At 44.3% G+C, this 22,335-nt stretch overlaps 1 protein-coding gene across 1 annotated transcript in view; it reads right to left on the reverse strand.

Annotated features, from left to right (window-relative positions):
- ZNF410 (zinc finger protein 410) overlaps positions 1-22,335 on the reverse strand; it is a 225,783-nt gene that overhangs the window by 32,009 nt on the left and 171,439 nt on the right. The window contains exon 9 of the mRNA XM_030214204.1: positions 6,095-6,239. Coding sequence (XP_030070064.1) covers positions 6,106-6,239 — 134 coding nt within the window. The 3' untranslated portion in view covers positions 6,095-6,105. The remainder of the gene's footprint in view (positions 1-6,094; positions 6,240-22,335) is intronic.

Genomic DNA, 22,335 nt, shown 5'->3' on the forward strand with positions numbered 1-22,335 from the left:
TACCAACTCACCTGAAAACGATCCATGAATTAAACAACTTTCGCAAAGCTTTGAAAACCTCTCTCTTTAACAAAGCCTACCACGAAAACCCTTAACTACTTGAACACAACCCTTACACTCCTTTACTCAGAATGTCTCACTGTACAGCTGCATAACCAGATCCTCTTGTCTTCTTTTATCTCTTTGCTACACTAATTGTATTTCTTCCATGTTATGGCACTGCCATAACAGACCTTTGTAAGCCACATTGAGCCTGCAAATAAGTGGGAAAATGTGGAATACAAGTGCAATAAATAAATAAATAAATAAAATACTTGGGATAAAGTCTCTATTGCCCACAATAGGTCAATAACGGGAACAATGGGGGTGCAACTCAAATCTCTTCCACATGACACACCAAGGCCAACACATGGGTTTAAGCAGAACATGATGTCGCAGCTCCCTGAACAATCTGTTCACTCTGGCATGCAGAAAATAGGATAAAGCCAAATTAACTTAGAGAATATAAATAATAGCATCAGTTATTATTTAAGCCACAATGAGCCTGCAAATAGGTGGGAAAATGTGGGATACAAATGCAAATAAATAAATAAATCATACTAGTAAAAAAGGCCCGTTTCTGACACAAATGAAATGGGCGCTAGCAAGGTTTTCCTCGGAGTGTGTATGTTTTAGAGAGTGTGTGTGTGAGAGTGACTGTGTGAGAGAGAGAGAGTGACTGTGCGAGTGTGTGTGTGTGACAGAGAGTGGGACTGGGTGCGAGTGTGTCTGTGAGAGAGAGTGTGTATGACAGAATGACAGTGTGTGCGAGTGCGTATGTGAGACACAGTGTGAGAGTGTTTCACACAGATACAGTGTGTGAGAGAGTGTGTTTCACACAGATACAGTGTGTGTGAGACAGAGCGAGTGTGAGAGTATGTGTGCGATACACAGACTCTTTGTGAGACCGAGAGTGTATAAGATCGAGAGTTTGCAGAACCCCCCTTCCCCTCTTCTTCCCCCCTTCCTGAGTTCCAGAACCCCCTCCCACTTCCTCCTATCCGAGTTCCAGGACCCCTCTCCCACTTCTTCCCATCCTCCTCTCTTCCCTTCCCGCTCCGCCTCTCTCTCAGCTCTCCAAGTTCCAGGACCCCCTTCCCCCCCCCCGCTACCCCCTGATCCAGGACCCCCTTCCAGTTCCAGGACCCGCCCCTCCCCTTCCAGTGGATTTCCAGTAATCCCCTCCCCCCTGTGTTGTTTCAGGACCCCCTTCCCCCCTCTGTCATTTCAGGACCCCCCTTTGTAGTTTCAGGACCCCCCTATGTCATTCTTGACCCCCCCTTTCGTTTCAGAACCCCCCTCCCACTCCCCAACTGTCTGGCCCTCCCCTTTGTAAGAGCTGTCTGCTTAAAAGTTTTTACCTCCTGCACGCAGGGACGCCGTTTCCGACAGCTTTTTCTTTTGCTTGTCTTTCAGCTGTTTCTGTGGTCTCGCCCTCAAGGGAAGGGGAGGGCCAGAGAGGGGTGGAGTGGGAGGGGGGGGGTCCTGAAACGACAGAAGGAGGGAGGGGGGTGTTTGCAGCGCCATTATCGTCGACGGAGCTCCTTCAGCAGCACTACCAGTAATTCTCACCTCCAACGTGCTTTCTTGCCTGAGACCGTGGCTCCCTCGGAATTGTCTGCTAGGGTCACGTCATAATGTGGCCAGTGATGTCAGTCTGATCTATGGAGCCTTCCTGACCAACTTCGAGGGAACCATGGTCCCAGGCAGGTCAGAACGTTGGAGGTGAGAATTATTATATAGGATAATCATAAACTACTTCAGATTTGCCACCGTTAAAGGATGATGAATGGCAACAACTAGGAACTGTAGGAACTGCACACTGAAGGAAGTACATCCTAAGATTGAGAATACTCTCCCAGGGACTCTATAAATGTGGCAGAATCATTTTCAGTTTAGGAGAAATCTGAGTAGAGAGGTGTGGTAGCCATGTTAGTCCACTTTTAAAGGTAATCAATAGAAATAAAACAAAATAAAACATGGAAAAGAAAATAAGATGATACCTTTTTTATTGGACATAACGTAATACATTTCTTGATTAGCTTTCGAAGGTTGTCCTTCTTCGTCAGATCGGAAATAAGCAAATGTTGGTAGATGACAGTATATATAAGAGAAACATCAAAGCATTTCACAGGACCCCCATGGTCATTCAAAAAGGAAAAATATTCAACATTAAGGAATCTTTCACATGCTCATCTTCCAATGTGGTATATATCATTCAGTGTAAAAAATGCAACGAAGGCTGCTACATTGGAGAAACAAGTCAGATGCTAAAGAAGAGATTTAATTTACATAGACACCATATGAAAAATGCTAGTACCAATAAGGATGTCACTCCTGTGGGGCAGCACTTTACAAAACCAGAACACTGTACCAGTGATTTCATGGTAAGAATCCTGAAAGGGAACTTTAAAAAATTCCACAGGAACGTAAGACCTTTGAAGTCAGAATGATTAAATATTTTGACACCCACCAGACAGGACTTAACAAAGATCTGGGTTTTCTAGCCCATTATAAACCATAAAATTGTACTGCTTTGTCACTCTCCTGTCTCCATACATATCTCCCTGTCCCTCATCCACCCGACTCTTCCCGTCTCTCACCTATCCACCCCCATCCTGTTAGAATGTCACTGAAATGCTTTGATGTTTCACTTATATATACTGTCATCTACCAACATTTGCTTATTTCCGATCTGACGAAGAAGGGCAACCTTCGAAAGCTAATCAAGAAATGTATTAAGTTATGTCCAATAAAAAAGGTATCATCTTATTTTCTTTTCCATGTTTTATTTCTATTGATTTCTATTGATTACGGAGAAAACTGAAAAATGTTGTTCTCACAATGTTTGAGTTAGTCTAATTGTTACTGATGAATAGAAAATTAAAGATGATGGACTTATGTAGGAGCTTATGGAATGGGTGGGGAAGGTAATAAGATAGGTAGGATCAATTATGTTCTAGCTATTTTTTAATGGGAATTTTATGTCATTTTCAGGCAAATTATCCCCCAGATTTTATAGAGCACACCTAAAATTGCGTGTGCAAATCCAGGCGTATTCCATATAATGCACATTAATTGGATGTTAACAGGTAATTATCAGCACAAATTGGGACTAATTACAATTTACACACACTATTTCATAAGCGTATTCAATAACCTAGTCCACGTAAATTCTACCACATGCATCTGAAAAGGGGGCATTACGAGGGGTGTGACATGGGCATTCCTAAGTTCTATGAGCGTGGTTACAGAATTTGGTGCTTTGTGTGGAAATTTGGATGTGTCCTGAGACTGGAAGATCCACTGCTTACTTACTGTGCTAGGAAGATGATTTGAGAGCAAACAACGGTTTTATCTCACAAGCACATAGTTATCAAGTTCTCAGGCGACTAATGGACTACATGGCTCTACAACGTGACTAACAACGGATTGCATCTGCCTGCAGCTAAGTGGTTATCAAATAAGAGCATAGTATATCTAAATGTACTTTTATCACGGAGGTGGTAAGAGAGGGCAGAAGTGCAATGATGTTCAAATGAGACATAGTACTGTTTCCAGTAGACTCGCCTGAATAATATGTATTTCACTGAGCACTTTTAATATATTTAAACACGATGTGTTGGGGATGGGGCTCACAGCATTATAAAAAATAATAAAAAATACAGAGATAAGTGAGAATTATACAACGGTTTCTATGTGACATATATACACATATATTAACATTTTTGCCAACCATGCATTTCACTTCCTCAGAACAATCCAATGTAGATATTTGCCTCGGTTGAAGGGAAGAGCTGGGTGTTGCTCTCAATTTGGGGGGGGGGGGGCTTCCAGGTCACAGATGGTCAGACAACCCCTACTGTGCTGAGAGGTGTCTATTAAACACAGTCTTTAGAACAATGCTTCTCAAACTTAGTCCTCAGGGTACACCTAGCCAGTAGCATTTTCAGAATAACAACAAAGAATATGCATGAGATAGATTTGCATACCAAGAAGGCAGCACACAAACCTGACTTGCCTGGGTATGCCTTGAGGTCTGGGTCAAGAACCAGTGCTTTAAAGGACCCACTAAGACCTCTCTGGGCTCCTTCAGGATCCTGGGATATATGTCATCTAGTCCTACAGCAAGCTGTGGTATCTACACCATTATCATATGCATTTTTGTGAATCATCCTTGGAACCTTCACCGGGTTTTTCTTCTATGAATACCAAACAGAAGTACATAAGAATAGCCATACTGGGTCAGACTGATGGTCCATGTAGCCCAGTATCCTGCTTCCAATAGTGGCCAATCCAGGTCACAAGTACCTGGCCCATGTCCAGGCAACAGAATGAATATCATCTGGGTTTTTACTCATTCTAAAAGTACAAAGGCTAGGGAACACTCAATTAAGTTACATGGAAATACTTTTAAAACAAATAAGAGGAAATATTTTTTCATTCAATGAACAGTTAAGCTCTGGAACTCTCTGTCGGAGGATGTGCTAACAGAGTATCTGGGTTTAAAATTCCTGGAGGAAAAGTCCATAGACTGCTATTAAGGCAGACATGGGAAGCAACTGCTTGCCCTGGGATTTGTATTGAGTGTTGCAATGATTTGGGTTTCTGCCAGGTGCTTGTGACCTGGGTTGGCCACTGTTGGAAACAGGATACTGGGCTAGATGGACCATTGTTCTGACCCAGTATGGCTACTCTTATGTTCTAATGTGACCAGCTATCTCTTAAGGGGTTAAGTGGGATATTCAGCGTGACCAGCTATCTCTTAAGGGGTTAAGTGGGATATTCAGCACATAACCACCAGCTAAAGATGGGACTGTACATAAGTAATGCCACACTGGGAAAAGACCAAGGGTCCATCGAGCCCAGCATCCTGTCCATGACAGCGGCCAATCCAGGCCAAGGGCACCTGGCAAGCTTCCCAAACGTACAAACATTCTATACACGTTATTCCTGGAATTGTGGATTTTTCCCCAAGTCCATTTAGTAGCGGTTTATGGACTTATCCTTTAGGAAACCGCCCTAACCCCTTTTTAAACTCTGCCAGCTAACTGCCTTCACCACGTTCTCTGGCAACAAATTCCAGAGTTTAATTATGCGTTGGGTGAAGAAAGATTTTCTCCGATTTGTTTTAAATTTACTACACTGTAGTTTCATCGCATGCTCCCTAGTCCTAGTATTTTTGGAAAGCGTGAACTGTGTTTTATTGGTCCAATTTGAGGCATATTTTCAAAGCACTTAGCCTTCCAAAGTTCCATAGAAACCTATGGAACTTTGGAAGGCTAAGTGCTTTGAAAATATGCCTCATGGTCTGATAAACTTAAGTGATTAAGTCCTGAATATTGACACTTAACCACATAACTACTGAGTCCACTCCTGGACACCCACAAAATAGCCGGTTTTCAGTGCCAATAACTAGTTAAATGCTGCTGAAAATCAGCAGATAGCTCCACACAGATAAATCACTGTGAATATCAACTCTTCTGTGTATTTTGGTAAGCTGTTACAATTTTTCTTTTGCTACATGATAAGATCTAACTGTATATCTGATAAATGCAAAAATGAACAGCCTGCTGAGAAGTCCCTACTGTCTACAGGTAAAAATATTTCTGTCAATATTTTCCTTTGCGTATCAGGCAAAAAAAATGATAGTGGGAATGTAAACTCAGTAAGCCTGCAAAGTTTAAAACAAAAATGTAAAAATATAAATAATGGCAACATATTTTTTTCTGCTGCTTTAACTTTTTGTTTGATGCAGTTTTGAACTGTTGATTTTAAGGTTTGCTGACTTAGTGCTATGTTTACTAAGTGGTGCTATGGTTGCGTTAGCGTTTTTAATGTGCGTAAACGGTGTATGCGCGTTAAACGCTAACGCACCTTAGGAAACATACCCCTTAATGAGTTTACTTACCCATTTGCTCTTTTGTTGTTTTGTACCAGTAGGGGGTATATCTTTTTTTAATTTTTTTTATACACAAACAAATGCTAGTTTCATGTATTCTAAACAAACAGAACTGAGCCCCTTATGAAATAAATCTCTGGCGTCTTTGCTGACCTCTTGCAGATTTACTGCAGTAGAACCATATCATCTTCATATGATTGCCTCCCTGCTGCTACTGTACTCAGGGGATGCATTTGCGATAGAACATCACGGGCTCCTTGTTCTGACCCTGGTGAAGACGATCCATCTATAAGAACTTCTGTGAATTAATGTAACAGTTGCCTGTAAGTACACTATAGACAGACTACATGATATCACTGAATTAAAAACTCTATTCTTTTTTCAGTTCAATATTTTTATTCAAGGTTTGTGAGGTATACAAGCAATTAACAAGTGAACAGATGTAACATAAAACAAATGCACATGGGAATGTGAGGTGTAACCAATATAAAACTCACAATGCACAGGCAATATAAATAAGCAACAAGAAACTAAAGGTTTTTTTTTTTTTACAAAGGTGAGGTAGTGTTTATAGTATGCGCTAAATGAGGGAGTCATCCATAGGAATATATAGGTGTCTCTAGCATTTAGCGCACGCAAAATACGCTACAGCGCATTTGTAAAAGGATCCCTATAGTCTAGAATGTGCGGCAGCGGCCAAAAAAAAGCAAACAGGATGTTAGGAATTATTAGTAAAGGGATAGTGAATAAGACCAAAAACACTATAATGTCTTTGTTATCGCTCCATGGTGTGTTCGCACCTTGAGTATTGCGTTCAGTTCTGGTCGCCATATCTCAAAAAAGACAGCAGAATTAGAAAAGGTTCAAAGAAGAGTGACTAAAATGATAAAGGGGATGGAACTCCTCTCTTATGAGGAAAGGCTAAAGAGGTTAGGGCTCTTCAGCTTGGAAAAGAGACAGATGAGGGGAGATATGATTGAGGTCTATAAAATCCTGAGTGGTGTACAACGAGTAGAAGTAAATCAATTTTTGGTTTGGTAGCATGGAGTGTTGCCATGATTTGGGTTTCTGCCAGGTACTTGTGACCTGGCTTATCCACTGTTGGAAACACGATGCTGGGCTAGATGGACCATTGGTCTGACCCAGTATGGCTACTCTTATGCATGTTCTAATTCTATGTAAGTAATGATTTATTGTAGAATAGCGGAGGAGTGGCCTAGTGGTTAGGGTGGTGGACTTTGGTCCTGGGGAACTGAGGACCTGAGTTCAATTCCCACTTCAGGCACAGGCAGCTCCTTGTGACTCTGGGCAAGTCACTTAACCCTCCATTGCCCCATGTAAGCCACATTGAGCCTGCCATGAGTGGGAAAGCGCGGGGTACAAATGTAACAAAAATAAATAAAAAATAAAAATAAATACTAAGCATAAAACTATTACTGGGCGTGTGCGCCTTGCATGTTAGCTGTGCCACTTAGGCACTCAAATGCACAATGTGCTATTCTATAAGACAGTGTGTAAGTACAAGGGGGAAGTGGGGGACATACATATGGGTGGAGCACAGGGCCCATGGGTGTGGCACCAACATATGTGTATAACATAGAATATTGTTATGTGCACCGTATGGTTCTCTTAAGCCAACCAATTTACACCAGCTATAGACCTGGGGCAAGTGGTTGTGACTAATATAAGCACGTCGATACCAATTTGCACTAGTCTTCTATAAGGAATCTCGGTGGTAAGATGCTGTTATAGAATTGACGTTCAGCATGCTGCATCAAGACACCTCACTTAAGGCTCCAAGTCATCGAACTGCCCCCATCAATATTCCGCTAAGCAGTAGTTTTGTTAAACTTATAATTCTCCGAGGACAAGCAGGCTGGATATCATCACTGATGGGTCGTCGTCCACGATGGCCCAGGAGACCGGGAGTCTAACAACAAAGTTTTAGAAAGTTCGGAAGCGACGCGGCACGCGCAGTGACAAACGCACTGCGCATGTGCAAGTGACTTCCTGCCGGCGACACCTGCGCGCTTCCCTCAGTTTCTTTTTCTCCACGACTGCGAAGGGGTGGTGTTTTTCGCTGCTCCTCGTCTGTTTTGCCCAGGAGATCGCTTTATTCGTGTGTATCGCGTCCTTTTTCTTTCTTTTTCAAATTACTTACTTCAAAATTTTTTTTTTAAATAGTTTTTTCCTCTTAATTTTTAGATTTTTCTCATCTTTCAAAGTTTCCTTTCTTTTTCGTTGCGGCCGCCACTCGGCCGCGTCTTTTTTTCCCTTTTTTTGTGCCTTTTTAAGTGGCACCATCGAGCCATATGATTTCGCGGACGTTATTTTCCCGCCCATGTCAACGAGGACTCCCAGCGGCTTCAAGCGCTGTACTCGCTGCAACCGGACCATCTCATCTACCAACCCTCACGCGTGGTGTCTCCAGTGCCTCGGGGCCGATCATCTTCCAGCTGCTCCTCCTGTTCCTACTGCTGAGACAGTGTCTGGCCCATCTCCTGTGAGGAGGTTCCCGCCCTCGGTACCGCTTGCGGTACAGGAGCCGGTTGCCACCCGGGTCGACTCTCCCTCGACGTCGGTAGAGGAAGCTTCGCCGGAGTCCAGGCAGGGGTCGATTTCTCAACATCCCCCACGAGGACGTCGATCCTCGAAGTCGAGACAGGCTCGGGTTGCTCTTCGAGAGCTTCTGTCCGATACCGACGAGGAGCGTTCATGGGGAGAAGAGGAAGACCCCAGGTATTTTTCGGAGGAAGACTCCTGTGGGCTTCCTTCTGATCCTACTCCACCTATTGAAGTCAGACAGTCTCCACCTAAGAGTCTTACTTTTTCATCTTTTGTGCGGGAAATGTCTAAGGACATTCCATTTCCCATGGAGCTTGTGGATGAGCCCAGGGCTGAGATGCTCGAGGTCCTGGATTATCCTTCTCCACCTGCTGAGGTTGCAATGGCCCCCCTGCACAATATGCTCAGGGAAACAATGTTGCGGAATTGGTCTTGCCCTCTCTCTAAGTCAGTTGTCAACAAGAAGTCCGAGTCCCAGTACAGAGTCCATGGTGAGCCTGTGATGGTGAAGGCCCAACTTCCTCACAATTCTATGGTGGTGGCAGGGCCATGCCTAGGGTCTCTGGCGCCCCCCTGCAGACTATCAGTTGGCGCCCCCCCCCCCCCCTGCAGACTATCAGTTGGCGGCGGCGGCGCCCCCCCCCCCCCCGTGAAAATGATCGCTCCCCACTTGCCACACTGACAGGAATTGTCAGCAATATTCTTAGAAACAGATTGCTATACATTGCAAAATAAGATAGCAGATGTAAATTCTCAAAGTGGACATATTCCAAACACTAAAATGAAAATAAAATGATTTTTTTCTACCTTTGTTGTCTGGTGACTTTCTTTTTCTGATCATGCTGGCCCAGTATCTGATTCTGCTGCTATCTGTCTCTTAACTCCGTTTCCAGGACTTCCTTTCCATTTATTTCTTTCCTTTCCTCCTTTCTTCTTCATTTCTGGTCCTCAACTTCTGCCTATTTTCTTCATCCATATGCAGTTTTTCTCCTCTCTTCCTTTTCCCTCATTTCATCTCCTTCATCTTCTTCCCTCCCCTCTATGTCCAGCAATTTCTCCTCTCTCCCTGAGCCCTGCCCTCCCATCCATGCTCCTCTGTCCCCTGCTCCCTCCATTCATCCTTTTCCAGCAATTCCTCTCTCTCCCTGAGCCCTGCCCTCCCAATCCATGCCCATCCATGCTCCTCTGTCCCCTGCCCCCTCCATTCATCCCTATCCAGTAATTCCCCTCTCTCCCTGAGCCCTGCCCTGCAATCCATATTCATTCATGCCCATCTGTGCTCTGCCCTTCCAATCCATGCCCATCCATGCTCCTCTGTCCCCTGCCCCCTCCATTCATCCCTATCCAGCAATTCCCCTCTCTCCCTGAGCCCTGCCCTCCCAATCCATGCTCCTCTGTCCCCTGCCCCCTCCATTCATCCCTTTCCAGCAATTCCCCTCTCTCCATGAGCCCTGCCCTCCCAATCCATGCTCCTCTGTCCCCTGCCCCCTCCATTCATCCTTTTCCAGCAATTCCCCTCTCTCCCTTCCATGACCCCCCCTCGCATCCATGCGTAATCTGGCCGACAGGTTGAGCAGGATAATGCAACCTCACGAGTGGTCACTGAACATGGATATTGTCCGCAAAATCTTCCGAGCGTGGGGCACCCCCTCGGTGGATCTTTTTGCCACTCAGACCAATCACAAGGTCCCTCAATTCTATTCCAGGCTTCAGGCCCACGATAGACTAGCATCAGATGCTTTTCTCCTACATTGAGGGACAGGCCTTCTGTATGCGTATCCTCCCATGCCTTTAGTAGGGAAGACTCTGCTGAAACTCAGGCAAGACCGTGGAACCATGATTCTGATAGCACCTTTCTGGCCCTGCCAGATCTGTTTTCCTCTTCTTCTGGACTTGTCCTCCGAAGAACCTTGGAGATTGGCCTGTTTTCCGACCCTCATCACTCAGAATGAGGGGTCGCTTCTACATCCCAACCTCAAGTCTCTGGCTCTCAAGGCCTGGATGTTGAGGACTTAGAAGTTGCCTCTTTAGGCCTTTCAGAGGAAAGATTCCACAAGAAAGAGTTATTCTTTTAGTTTCACACAAACTTATGGTTGTAATGATTTATTGTTCAATAAAAAATTGTTTTAATTTTTCATTTTTTCTTCCCCCCTTTATCCCCTCCCTCCTCCTCAAACCTCTTGTCTTATTCTTCTTTGTTACAGCATCCTTTCTTCTTGTATATTAACAATTTCAATATAACTCCTTTCGCTATAGAATTTACATAATAACTTTATGATTAAAGAAGCTCTTACATACAGAACTAGTCCCTCTTTATGTTAAATATGTACATATATGTCAATTATTTAACTATTCTTCCCTTCCGCTTCCCGTTTCCTTCCCTCCCCTTTCCCTTACCCGTACTTCCACTCCCTCCCCCTCCCCCCCCCCCCCCCCCCCCAGATAAGGGGTCAAGAATTCTTTATACTGAGATTGACTGTCACCAGCTTGCAGCAGATATCATTCCCTCTTTCATTAAAGGGTCCCTAATTGGTTTAGCACAAAACTGCGTGCTCGTGGAGCCAATGCTTGTATGTATGGTTTCCAAACTAAGTAAAACTCTTTTTGTCTTTTTAATTTCCACTGCACTTCTCGGAGTTCCATTAATAGTAACGCATGCAGTCTATTACGCCATTGCCAATATGTAGCTGCCTCTTGGTGGATCCAATTGGCAAAAATGCATTTTTTCCCTATTAAAAATGCTCTATATAGCAAGAGATTATGATGGACAGCACCAGTACCCCCCACCGTCTCCCCTCCCAGCAATACCTGTTCTGGGCTCACTGATATATGTTGATTCATTATATGTGCCATGAAATTACATATCTTTTCCCAAAATTGTTTTACCACCGGGCAATCCCACATGGCATGAAAGTATGTACATTGCAGCCCTCCGCATTTTCCACAGTTTGGTGAATCCACTCCTCCCATTTTATACAATCTAAATTTGGAGGTATATGCTCTAAACAACACTCTACCCTGACACTCTCTCAAGTCTGCATTACTTATTTTCTGTGGGATTTGTCTCATGCTGCATAACAACCTTTGTGCAGTGATGTTTTTTTGTAAATCCTCTGTCCATTTTTCCATCAGGCGTGGTAGTGTTCTGTGTACAGTGCTGTGCATAAGCAGTTTATGTATTAAGGAGATAGATATGGGTTCCTCAGTGGGCATATCAAACAGTGTTTCTATCATGCTAGGTACATCAATAGCAAGAGATTGGCGTGGGAGGCTGGCAACATAATGGGATATCTGCTGGTATGCAAATTTATCCATCCACATCATATCTCCTATTCCCAAAGACTCCAATTTTTTAATGCTACCATCAGATTCAATAATATCCTGTAGGAGAATAAGCCCCTTTTGCTGCCATCTTTTAAATCTCTGACCCTCTATACCCAGGAGAAATCCTCCATTCCCTACTATTGGTAATAGTGTGCTGTGGTGCACATCAAACTTCAAAATCTGGCCCAAGTCCCTCCAAACCAGTCTAAGGGGACGAATCACTATGTTCCTCCGTAGATGTGTTGGTAGTTCAGTTAACTTTGCCTGTAGCATGTAATGGAGTTTCAAAGGGTGTACCCACTCTTCCTCCATCATCCTCGGTGTATAGTGTGCTGTTCCCAAAAGCCAGTCCCCTATATGTCTAAGCAAACATGCCTTGTTATAACGTTGTAGGTCTAGGACCCCAAATCCCCCTCTATTCCAAGGGTCCAGCAGATTTTGCCATTTGATTTGTGGACGTCTTTTATTCCAAAAAAATTTGGAAAGCAGGCCCATCAACTTTTTCCAATCTCTTTTAATCATATAAATTGGCAATATCTGAAAGCAGTAAAGCCACCTTGAAAATAATATCATATTGAACAGTGAAACTCTCCCTGACAATGATATTGGTAGGTTAGCCCATCTCCCTAACATCTGTCTTGTTTGTTCAAATAGCTGGGCTATATTTAATTGGTATAATTGTACTGGGTCTCCTGGCAGCTGTATACCAAGGTACTTAAATGAGCCATCGGTTCTCTTAAAGGTACATCGGAGCTGCGCCCATTCCTCCTCAGACATCCATAAGGGCTGGATCTCAGATTTATCTAAATTCAAGCAGAATCCAGAAAACTCACCATATTCCTTGAATATCTCCAAAAGAGCTGGTAGAGATTCTCTCGGATTCTGAAGTACAACTAGTAGGTCATCCGTAAAGGCAGAGATCTTGAATTGTTCAGTTCCTAAACCCACTCCCTGTACTGTCGTTAGGCCCATAATATCTCTAACTAAGGGGTCTAACACCATTACAAACAAAAGAGGCGAGAGTGGGCACCCCTGTCTTGTCCCTCGGGCTATCGGAAATTGCTGAGAAATCACTCCATTCACCGATACCTCTGCCACCGGGTCCTTATATAAAGTTTGTATGGCTTTTGTAAAGAAACCTCCCACTCCATATGCTTCCAGAACTCCAAACATGAAGTCCCACCTCACTCTATCAAATGCCTTGTGTGCATCAAAACTAATAAGGAGTGAGGGGGCTTTCACATGCTTGACATGTTCCAATGCCAGTAATATCTTCCTTAGATTCTTTGCCACGGAGCGTTCCCGGACAAATCCCACCTGTGGATCTAATATCAATTGTGGTAGATACCTAGCCAACCTATTGGCCAAAATCTTTGCAAGTAATTTAGCTTCAAAAGATATCAGGGAGATGGGTCTATAAGATTCTGCCCGACTTGGATCCTTCCCTGGTTTTAATAATACAATTATCTGCGCTGTTTTCAACGAGTTTGGCAGCTCTCCTCTCAAAACATGTGAGTTAAATACCTTAGCCATACAAGGCGGAATGTCTTCCACTAATATTTTATACCACTCTGCTGTAAACCCATCCACCCCTGGTGTTTTATATAGGGGACTGGCTCTTATATTCCAACTAATTTCATCTTCTGTAATTTCTGCTTCTAGGACCTCCTGTTGCCTTCTCGTAAGTTGTGGAAGTTTTTGCCCCTCTAAGTATGTTATTGCCTCTAATCCCTCGTCCCCTGGAGGGGCATATAACTGGGCATAAAAAGTTTCAAAGACTTTACTAATCTCTTTGTTTGTATGATAATTCTTGCCCTGTGTGTCTTGAATCCGTGATACCCATCTTTTGCCTCCCTCTTGGTGTACTAATCTCGCTAATAATTTTCCTTGCTTGTTACCATGCTTGTACATTTGGTATTTGTAGTATATCTGAGATTGTTGTGTTCGGGTATGAATCAAATGGTTTAACTCTATTTGTGCCTTTATGTATAGATTCTTATGGACAATGGAGTGTGTTTGTCCATATATTTGTCTGAGGTTCCTCACTTTTGTTTCCAGTCTTAGCATTTCAGCTTCTCTTACTTTCTTTTTATGGGTAGAATAGGAGATAATGTGTCCTCAACACAGCTTTGGCGGCTTCCCAGAAGAGTATTGGGTCTGAGTGAAAGCTGTCTTTATTTAATTCAGCATAATCTTTCCATTTATCTTTTATGAAGGAGTGGAATGTTGTGTCATTGTACAGTGCTCTCGGAAATCTCCAATAAAATGGTCGTTCTGGCTCACTGCTCCATTCTAATGTAATCCAGATCAATGCATGATCTGATACTTGTGTTGGGCCTATCTCTGCCTGAGTAAGAAACGTTGTACTATTCTGTGATGTTAGTAAGTAATCTATCCGGGATTGCGTTCCATGGGTATAATCCCTCTCTCCCGGATGTAACAACCTCCAAGAATCTACCAAATCTAAGTTCGAGCATGTCCATGGTACGCCTTTGTTATAATTCACTGGTCTGACTCGTGAGGGGCCTGTGCTGTCCAACAATGGATCAAAAACCATATTGAAATCTCCTCCCATAATTATTGGGACCTGGCCAAAACTCTTCACTTGTTTAATCAGAGTCCGGATAAATTTTGTATCATATTGATTTGGGGCATACACATTTACCAACAAAAGTGGTCTATTGTGTAGTATTATATATCGGCCTTGTGAGTCAACAATCCTATTATTCAATACACATTGTAGTCCTTTACGGATCAGTATGACCACACCTGCCTTTTTATTCAGTGCTGGACTATCTACCATCTCACCAACCCACCACCGACGTAATTTACTATGCTCCAGTGTATTTAGATGTGTTTCCTGAAGTAAGGCTATTTGCGCTTTATGTCTATTCAATGTTTGCATAATCTTAGAGCGCTTAATTGGAGAGTTTATACCCCCCACATTCCATGAAATAATCTTTACCGTTGTTCTACCTTTAGTCTTTCAGCTATCAATAGCTCATTTTGATTGTATTTTTTTTTGCAAGAGAGAGTTATCCCAGCTTACCCCTCTCCCCCAGCTTATTGTGCAACAGCCTTTTCCCACGTTTTAAATCTAATTTTGTTGGAAACTTGACCCTATCAAATCCCCTTCCCCATCTCTCCCCTCCCCCATTCCCCCCTGCCCTCTCCCTCCCCTATCCTCCTTGCCCTCCCTTATCCCTCCCCACAACTGTCCTTTTGAGTTCAAAATGAACTCCTCACGTACTGGCACCCCACCTCCTTTCAAATTAGTTATTTTCTATTTAGGAGAGAGAGAGAATTGAAAGCAAAAGCAAAAACAAAAACTAAACACTTTTTCTCTCTGTCTCCCTTCCTTTCCCCTTAACTGGAAACCTAGTCTTATATTAGCAAATTGTAGCAGTGCATGTTTAGCCAACCGGGCTAATCATGTAGCCATTAACAAACGATAATACTTCTCTTTGTGACCTTATTCCTCAAACATTTGTCCAATATGTCCTTCTTGTCATTGCTGGTCTTCACTGTTGGCACTTTTTCATCCCATAAATTAGGCGTCCATTATCTTGATGTAAGAAGATCAGGTTTATAAAAATTTTTTATACTCAGTAGTCTGGGTCACAGTGATCAGTTCCAAGCTCTTCTCTATAAAACGCCATTTCAGGCCCAAATGTTTGATATCGCAATGATCAAGTCTCGCTCCTGACTTCTCCTCCCCACTATTGAATTCCAAATCATTTGCAGCTTTTAATCTCTTCACTCCTTTGTTTTGGGCGGTAAGGTATTAAGAAATTCTTGGGCCTTTTCTGCCGCTTCAAAAGTTCTCTCTGTTCCATCATGAAACACTCTCAATTTAGCGGGGTAAACCAACGTGAATCGAATCTTCCTGTTGTGCAGTTCGGCGCACATCGGCGCGAAAGCCTTCCTTGCTGCCGCCACTCTCGCCGCATAATCCTGGAAACAGAGTATGTTGTTCCCTTCATATTGGAGTTTTTGGCCCAACCGCAGCGCTCGCATGATAGCTTGTTTATGTCCATAGTTTAATACCTTTAATACCTTCAGGATCACTGCTCTCGGTCGGTTATTTGCAGCTCTTTTCAGCCCTATCCGGTGGGCTCTCTCAATTCTTAAGGTCCCCAATGCCGTGCCGAATTGTAGGGCCTGTGGCAGCCATCGTTCCAACAACTCCACCAATTCAGTGTCTCTCAAGTTCTCCGGCAGGCCTATGAGACGAAGATTATTGCGCCTTGATCTATTCTCTAGATCATCCAGCTTTTGCTCCAAATCCGCTACTTTTTTCTCCAACGCCTCTGTAGGCCCCGCCGTATCTGTAATTCTGTCCTTGATATCGCTGATTCTCTGCTGCATATGATCTAAGTCTAGATGGAAGCCATCCAGACGTTCATGTGCTTCCTCCGCTCTGTCATACAGGGCTTGAAGTTTTTTGTCTAACGCAGCTTCTACTGCGGCAGTTACCTCCGCTGTTATCTCAGCTGTCCATACTGAGCCCACCAAGGAGCCTTGCTGTTGTGTTTCATCCGCCATCTTGGGCTCCGCGCTTTTATTTTTGTCCTTTTCCTTCTTCTGCATTTTGGATGCCATTCTGTATCTTTCGCTGCTACACCTTTCCCCGCTGTTCCAGCTAGGTTTCCGTGGCAAATCAAGATATTTTAAGCGAGTTTAGCGAGTTTGATTATCCGGAGGTTTGGGAGCTTCGCTTCTCAGCGACTGCTCACTCCCATGGCACCACGTGATCCCCAAGAGTTATTCTTTTAAATGGAGGAGGTTCGCCGTCTGGTGTGACAGCAAGGCCCTAGATCCCTTTTCTTGTCCTACACGGACCCTGCTTGAATACCTTCTACACTTATCAGAGTCTGGTCTTAAGACTAACTCAGTAAGGGTTCATCTTAGTGCAATCAGTGCTTATCATCAACGTGTAGAGGGTAAGCCTATCTCTGGACAGCCTTTAGTTGTTCGCTTCATGCGAGGTTTGCTTTTGTCAAAGTCCCCTGTCAAACCTCCACCAGTGTCATGGGATCTCAACGTCATTCTCACCCAGTTGATGAAAGCTCCTTTTGAGCCACTGAATTCCTGCCATCTAAAGTATTTGACCTGGAAGGTCATTTTCTTGGTGGCTGTTACTTCAGCTCGTAGAGTCAGTGAGCTCCAAGCCCTGGTGGTCCATGCTCCTTATATTAAATTTCATCATAACAGAGTAGTCCTCCGCACTCATCCTAAGTTCTTGCAGAAGGTGGTGTCGGAGTTCCATCTGAATCAGTCAATTATCTTGCCAACATTTTTTCCTCGTCCACATACCTGCCCTGGTGAGGACAAGTTGCACACCTTGGACTGTAAGAGAGCATTGGCCTTTTACGTGGAGCGGACAAAGCCCTATCGACAGTCCGCCCAGCTGTTTCTTTTAATCCCAATCGGATGGGAGTTGCCATCGGAAAATGCACCATATCCAATTGGCTAGCAGGTTGCATCTCCTTCACTTATGCCCAAGCTGGGTTGACTTTAGAGGGCCATGTCACGGCTCACAATGTGAGAGCTATGGCTGCGTCAGTGGCTCACTTAAAGGCAGCCTCTATTGAAGAGATTTGCAAGGCTGCAACGTGGTCATCTGTCCACACATTCACATCTCACTACTGCCTACAGCAGGATACCCGACGCGACAGTCTGTTTGGGCAGTCGGTCTTACAGAATGTTTGGGGTTTATAATCCAACTCCGCCCTCCTAGGCCCATTTCTGTTCTGTTCCAGGCTACACTCTTATTTAGTTGTGTTTGTTTTCAGGTCAATCTCAGTTATGTCCTCGCCGTTGTGAGGCCCAATTGACCACTGCTCATTGTTTTGAGTGAGCCTGGGTGCTAGGGATACCCCATCAGTGATGATATCCAGCCTGCTTGTCCTCAGAGAAAATGAAGATACATTTATTTTTGTTTATTTTTGTTACATTTGTACCCTGCACTTTCCCACTCATGCTCATGCTCAGGCTCAATGCGGCTTACATATTGTATACAGGTACTTATTTGTACCTGGGGCAATGGAGGGTTAAGTGACTTGCCCAGAGTCACAAGGAGCTACCTGTGCCTGAAGTAGGAATCAAACTCAGTTCCTCAGTTCCCCAGGACCAAAGTCCACCACCCTAACCACTAGGCCACTCCTCCCTGTAGCAGGTATTCTCCGAGGACAGCAGGCTGGATATCATCACAACCCACCCTCCTCCCCTTTGGAGTTGTTCTTATCTTTTTGCTTTTTGTATAACTGAGGGAAGCGCGCGGGTGTTGCCAGCGGGAAATCACTTGCGCCGTGTGTGCTGTGTTGCTCCCGAACTTTCTAAAACTTTGTTGTTAGACTTCCGGTCTCCTGGGCCGTCGTGGACGACGACCCATCAATGATGACATCCAGCCTGCTGTCCTCGGACAATACCTGCTACAGGTATGTATCTTCATTTTCCTCCTATTTTCTCCCTAATGAAACAAAGACCAGACAGCCCACCTCACACTTCCACAAGCAAAGGTAAATTCCTCTAACTGACCCCAAGCCAGAAGGAGAATAAAATACACAGCCATACAACCATTTGTGGCAGACATGATACCAACTGAGGATCGCATTCCAAGGAACAGCAACTGCTCAAGGTGGCTGGATTTATTCTTCCAATGCTGGCTCTAGCTGGCCTAACCCTCCAGATGGTGAACCACATATGTAAGCCTCAAGGTCACAGAGGCATAAGTGAAATAGTCCAATGTCCAGTAAAGTCATAAGTACATAAGTAATGCCACACTGGGAAAAGACCAAAGGTCCATCAAGCCCAGCATCCTGTCCACGACAGCGGCCAATCCAGGCCAAGGGCACCTGGCAAGCTTCCCAAATGTACAAACATTCTATACATGTTATTCCTGGAATTGTGGATTTCTCCCAAGTCCATTTAGTAGCTGTTTATGGACTTGTCCTTTAGGAAACCGTCTAACCCCTTTTTAAACTCTGCCAAGCTAACCGCCTTCACCACGTTCTCCGGCAACGAATTCCAGTTTAATTATGCGTTGGGTGAAGAAAAATTTTCTCTGATTTGTTTTAAATTTACTACATTGTAGTTTCATCATATGCCCCCTACTCCTAGTATTTTTGGAAAGCGTGAACAGACGCTTCACATCCACCTGTTCCACTCCACTCATTATTTTATATACCTCTATCATGTCTCCCCTCAGCCGTCTGTTCTCCAAGCTGAAAAGCCCTAGCCTCCTTAGTCTTTCTTCATAGGGAAGTCGTCCCATCCCCGCTATCATTTTAGTCACCCTTCGCTGCACCTTTTCCAATTCTACTACAACGGCATTATAACATCCTCACACCTGTTTTCCATTCCTTTCCTAATAATACCCAACATTCTATTCGCTTTCCTAGCCGCAGCAGCACACTGAGCAGAAGGTTTCAGAGTAATATTGACGACGACACCTAGATCCCTTTCTTGGTCCGTAACTCCTAACGTGGAACCTTGCATGACGTAGCTATAATTTGGGTTCTTTTTTCCCCACATGCATCACCTTGCACTTGCTCACATTAAACGTCATCTGCCATTTAGCCACCCAGTCTCCCAGTCTCGTAAGGTCCTTCTGTAATTTTTCACAATCCTGTCGCGAGTTAACAACTTTGAATAACTTTGTGTCATCAGCAAATTTAATTACCTTGCTAGTTAACTCCCATCTTTAAATCATTTATAAATATATTAAAAAGCAGCAGTCCTAGCACAGATCCCTGAGGAATCCCACTAACTACCCTTCTCCATTGTGAATACTGCCCATTTAACCCCACTCTCTGTTTCCTATCCTTCAACCAGTTTTTAATCCACAATAGGACATTTCCTCCTATCCCATGACCCTCCAATTTCCTCTGTAGCCTTTCATGAGGTACCTTGTCAAACGCCTTTTGAAAATCCAGATACACAATATCAACCGGCTCCCCTTTGTCCACATGTTTGTTTACTCCTTCAAAGAACTGAAGTACTACTACTAGGTTAGTAGAAGAAGAAGTCTGAACAGGATGCGAAAACTACTACTACTATTTAGCATTTTTATAGCGCTACAAGGCGTACGCAGCGCTGCACAAAAATAGAAGAAAGACAGTCCCTGCTCAAAGAGCTTACAATCTAATAGACAAAAATAAAGTAAGCAAATCAAATCAATTAATGTGTACAGGAAGGAGGAGAGGAGGGTAAGTGGAGGTGAGAGGTTACAAGTGGTTACGAGTCAAAAGCAATGTTAAAGAGGTGGGCTTTCAGTCTAGATTTAAAGGTGGCCAAGGATGGGGCAAGACGTAGGGGCTCAGGAAGTTTATTCCAGGCGTAGGGTGCAGCGAGACAGAAGGCGCGAAGTCTGGAGTTGGCAGTAGTGGAGAAGGGAACAGATAGGAAGGATTTATCCATGGAGCGGAGTGCACGGGAAGGGGTGTAGGGAAGGACGAGTGTGGAGAGATACTGGGGAGCAGCAGAATGAGTACATTTATAGGTTAGCAGAAGAAGTAAATTGGTCAGGCAAAATTTTCCCACACAAAAGCTGTGCTGACTTGGTCTCAGTAATCCATGTCCTTGGATGTGCTCTGTAATTTTGTTTTTGATAATAGCCTCTACCATTTTCCCCGCCACCGATGTCAGACTCACCGGTCTATGTTTAACTCCTTTTTATTAAAGTCAACACATAAACAGCACTGTACACAAAGATGTTCTTCAATTATATCTTCCTATCCCACCGACTAGAATCTCCCCCCCCCCCCTTCCCCTGTACCCCCCCCACCTATCTAAGCATCACAGGTATTCAAGTCATACAGTCTTGTCTATACATGTTCTTAATTTAGAATTCTGCTTCTTGCTGTTGGTTGCAAGGTATCCCAGAAATTCACCCAGGTTTTTTCCAGATTCTTGCCCTCTGCCGAGGATAAGTCTGTGACTCTGCACCGTTCTAATCTCAGAAACTCGATCATGTGTGTCCTCCAGACCCCAATAGAAGGAGCCTCGCGCTCTCGCCAGTTCAACAGGATGATCTTTTTTCCCACCAGCATCGCTCTGTGAAGAAAAGAGTTGAGTCCCGGAAGGGTGGGCTTTGCACATTTATAGATCCCGAAGAGTAACAGTGGTTGTCTCTGTATTGTGCTGCAGCCCCAATACCGCTTGGTTTCATCTAAAACTTTGGACCATAATTGCACAATCCGGGGACAGACCCAAAACATATGTCCAAGTCCTGCAGGGGTCTGACCGCATCTACGGCAAGCCCCAGAACCACCAAACCCTGCTTTGAGCGCCCTTGCTGATGAGACGTACAGCCTCAGCGCAAACTTGTATTGTAATTCCCAGTATCGGGTATAGACAGAGGTGCGCTGAGCAGAGGACAAAAAGGTCTGCAATATCTCCTCCGATACCTCCGCTGCCAGCTCAGTCGCCCAAATCTTTGCTCGACCACGGAAGTCAATGTCCTCCGTGGTGTCCTGAAGAAATCTGTGGTGGAATCTCAGAGGCACTGCATTCTGAGCCCCCAATGTCAGCGCTGTATTCAACGTGTCTTGTACATCCTCACTCAAGTTAGTCCAGCCCAGCGCTGTCATATAATGCTGGATCTGCAAATATGCGAATTGGTCTGACCCGGGTAAATTAAATTCCCGTTGTAACTGCAGGAAGGGCCGCGCTTTTCCTTCATCCGTCAGCAATTGATACAGATAATGAATCCCTTTCTCTCGCCATCGAGCAAAGGCCACTGAGGAGGACCTCTCAGGGAAATCCAGGTTGTGAAACAAGGGCAGAAAGGGTGTCGCTGTCCATTCAAAACAATGTCTTTTGCAAAGCCATTTCCAGGCCGCCCTCGTTGACAGAACTAATGGATTAATCCCCAATCTAGATACTATCCGCTTGCCTGATACGTGTAACCATCAACCCAAATGTACAGTGGGAGAGAGTGCCTGCTCCAGTTGTGTATTCGAGAACTCCTGGTGCCCTGTCAGCCAATCTCTGATATGTCTCATAGAACATGCTACTGTCAGATATCTTATGTTGAGTAGGCCCATCCCCCCATGCGCCTTCGGTTTTTGTATTATGTGCAGGGGGAGCCGAGGCTTCTTCCCCCTCCACAAAAATATCTGTATTATCCTATTAAGAACCTGCTCCTCCCTTCTCCTTAGGTATAATGGCACCATCTGGAACAGATAGAGCCACTTGGGAACTATCATCATATTGATTAATCCAATGCGTCCTGACAGGGACAGTGGGCAATCTCCCCAAAGCTGTAGCAAACGCCGAGTGTCTGCCAATACGGGAAGCACATTCTTCTCATATAGCAGCCCCAAGTCTGAGGGAATAACCACTCCCAGGTACTGAATCTGATCTTCTGCCCATTGTAGTGGGAATGGATCTTTCCAATCCTGCCTTAGCCTCAAATCTAATGGCAGTGCCAACGACTTCGTGAGGTTCAGCTTAAAACCAGCTAGACTACCATATCTGTCCACGGTAAGGAGGAGGTGTTC

This window comes from Microcaecilia unicolor, chromosome 9 (genome assembly GCF_901765095.1).
Source record: "Microcaecilia unicolor chromosome 9, aMicUni1.1, whole genome shotgun sequence".
In the NCBI taxonomy this organism is placed as follows: Eukaryota; Metazoa; Chordata; class Amphibia; order Gymnophiona; family Siphonopidae; genus Microcaecilia; species Microcaecilia unicolor.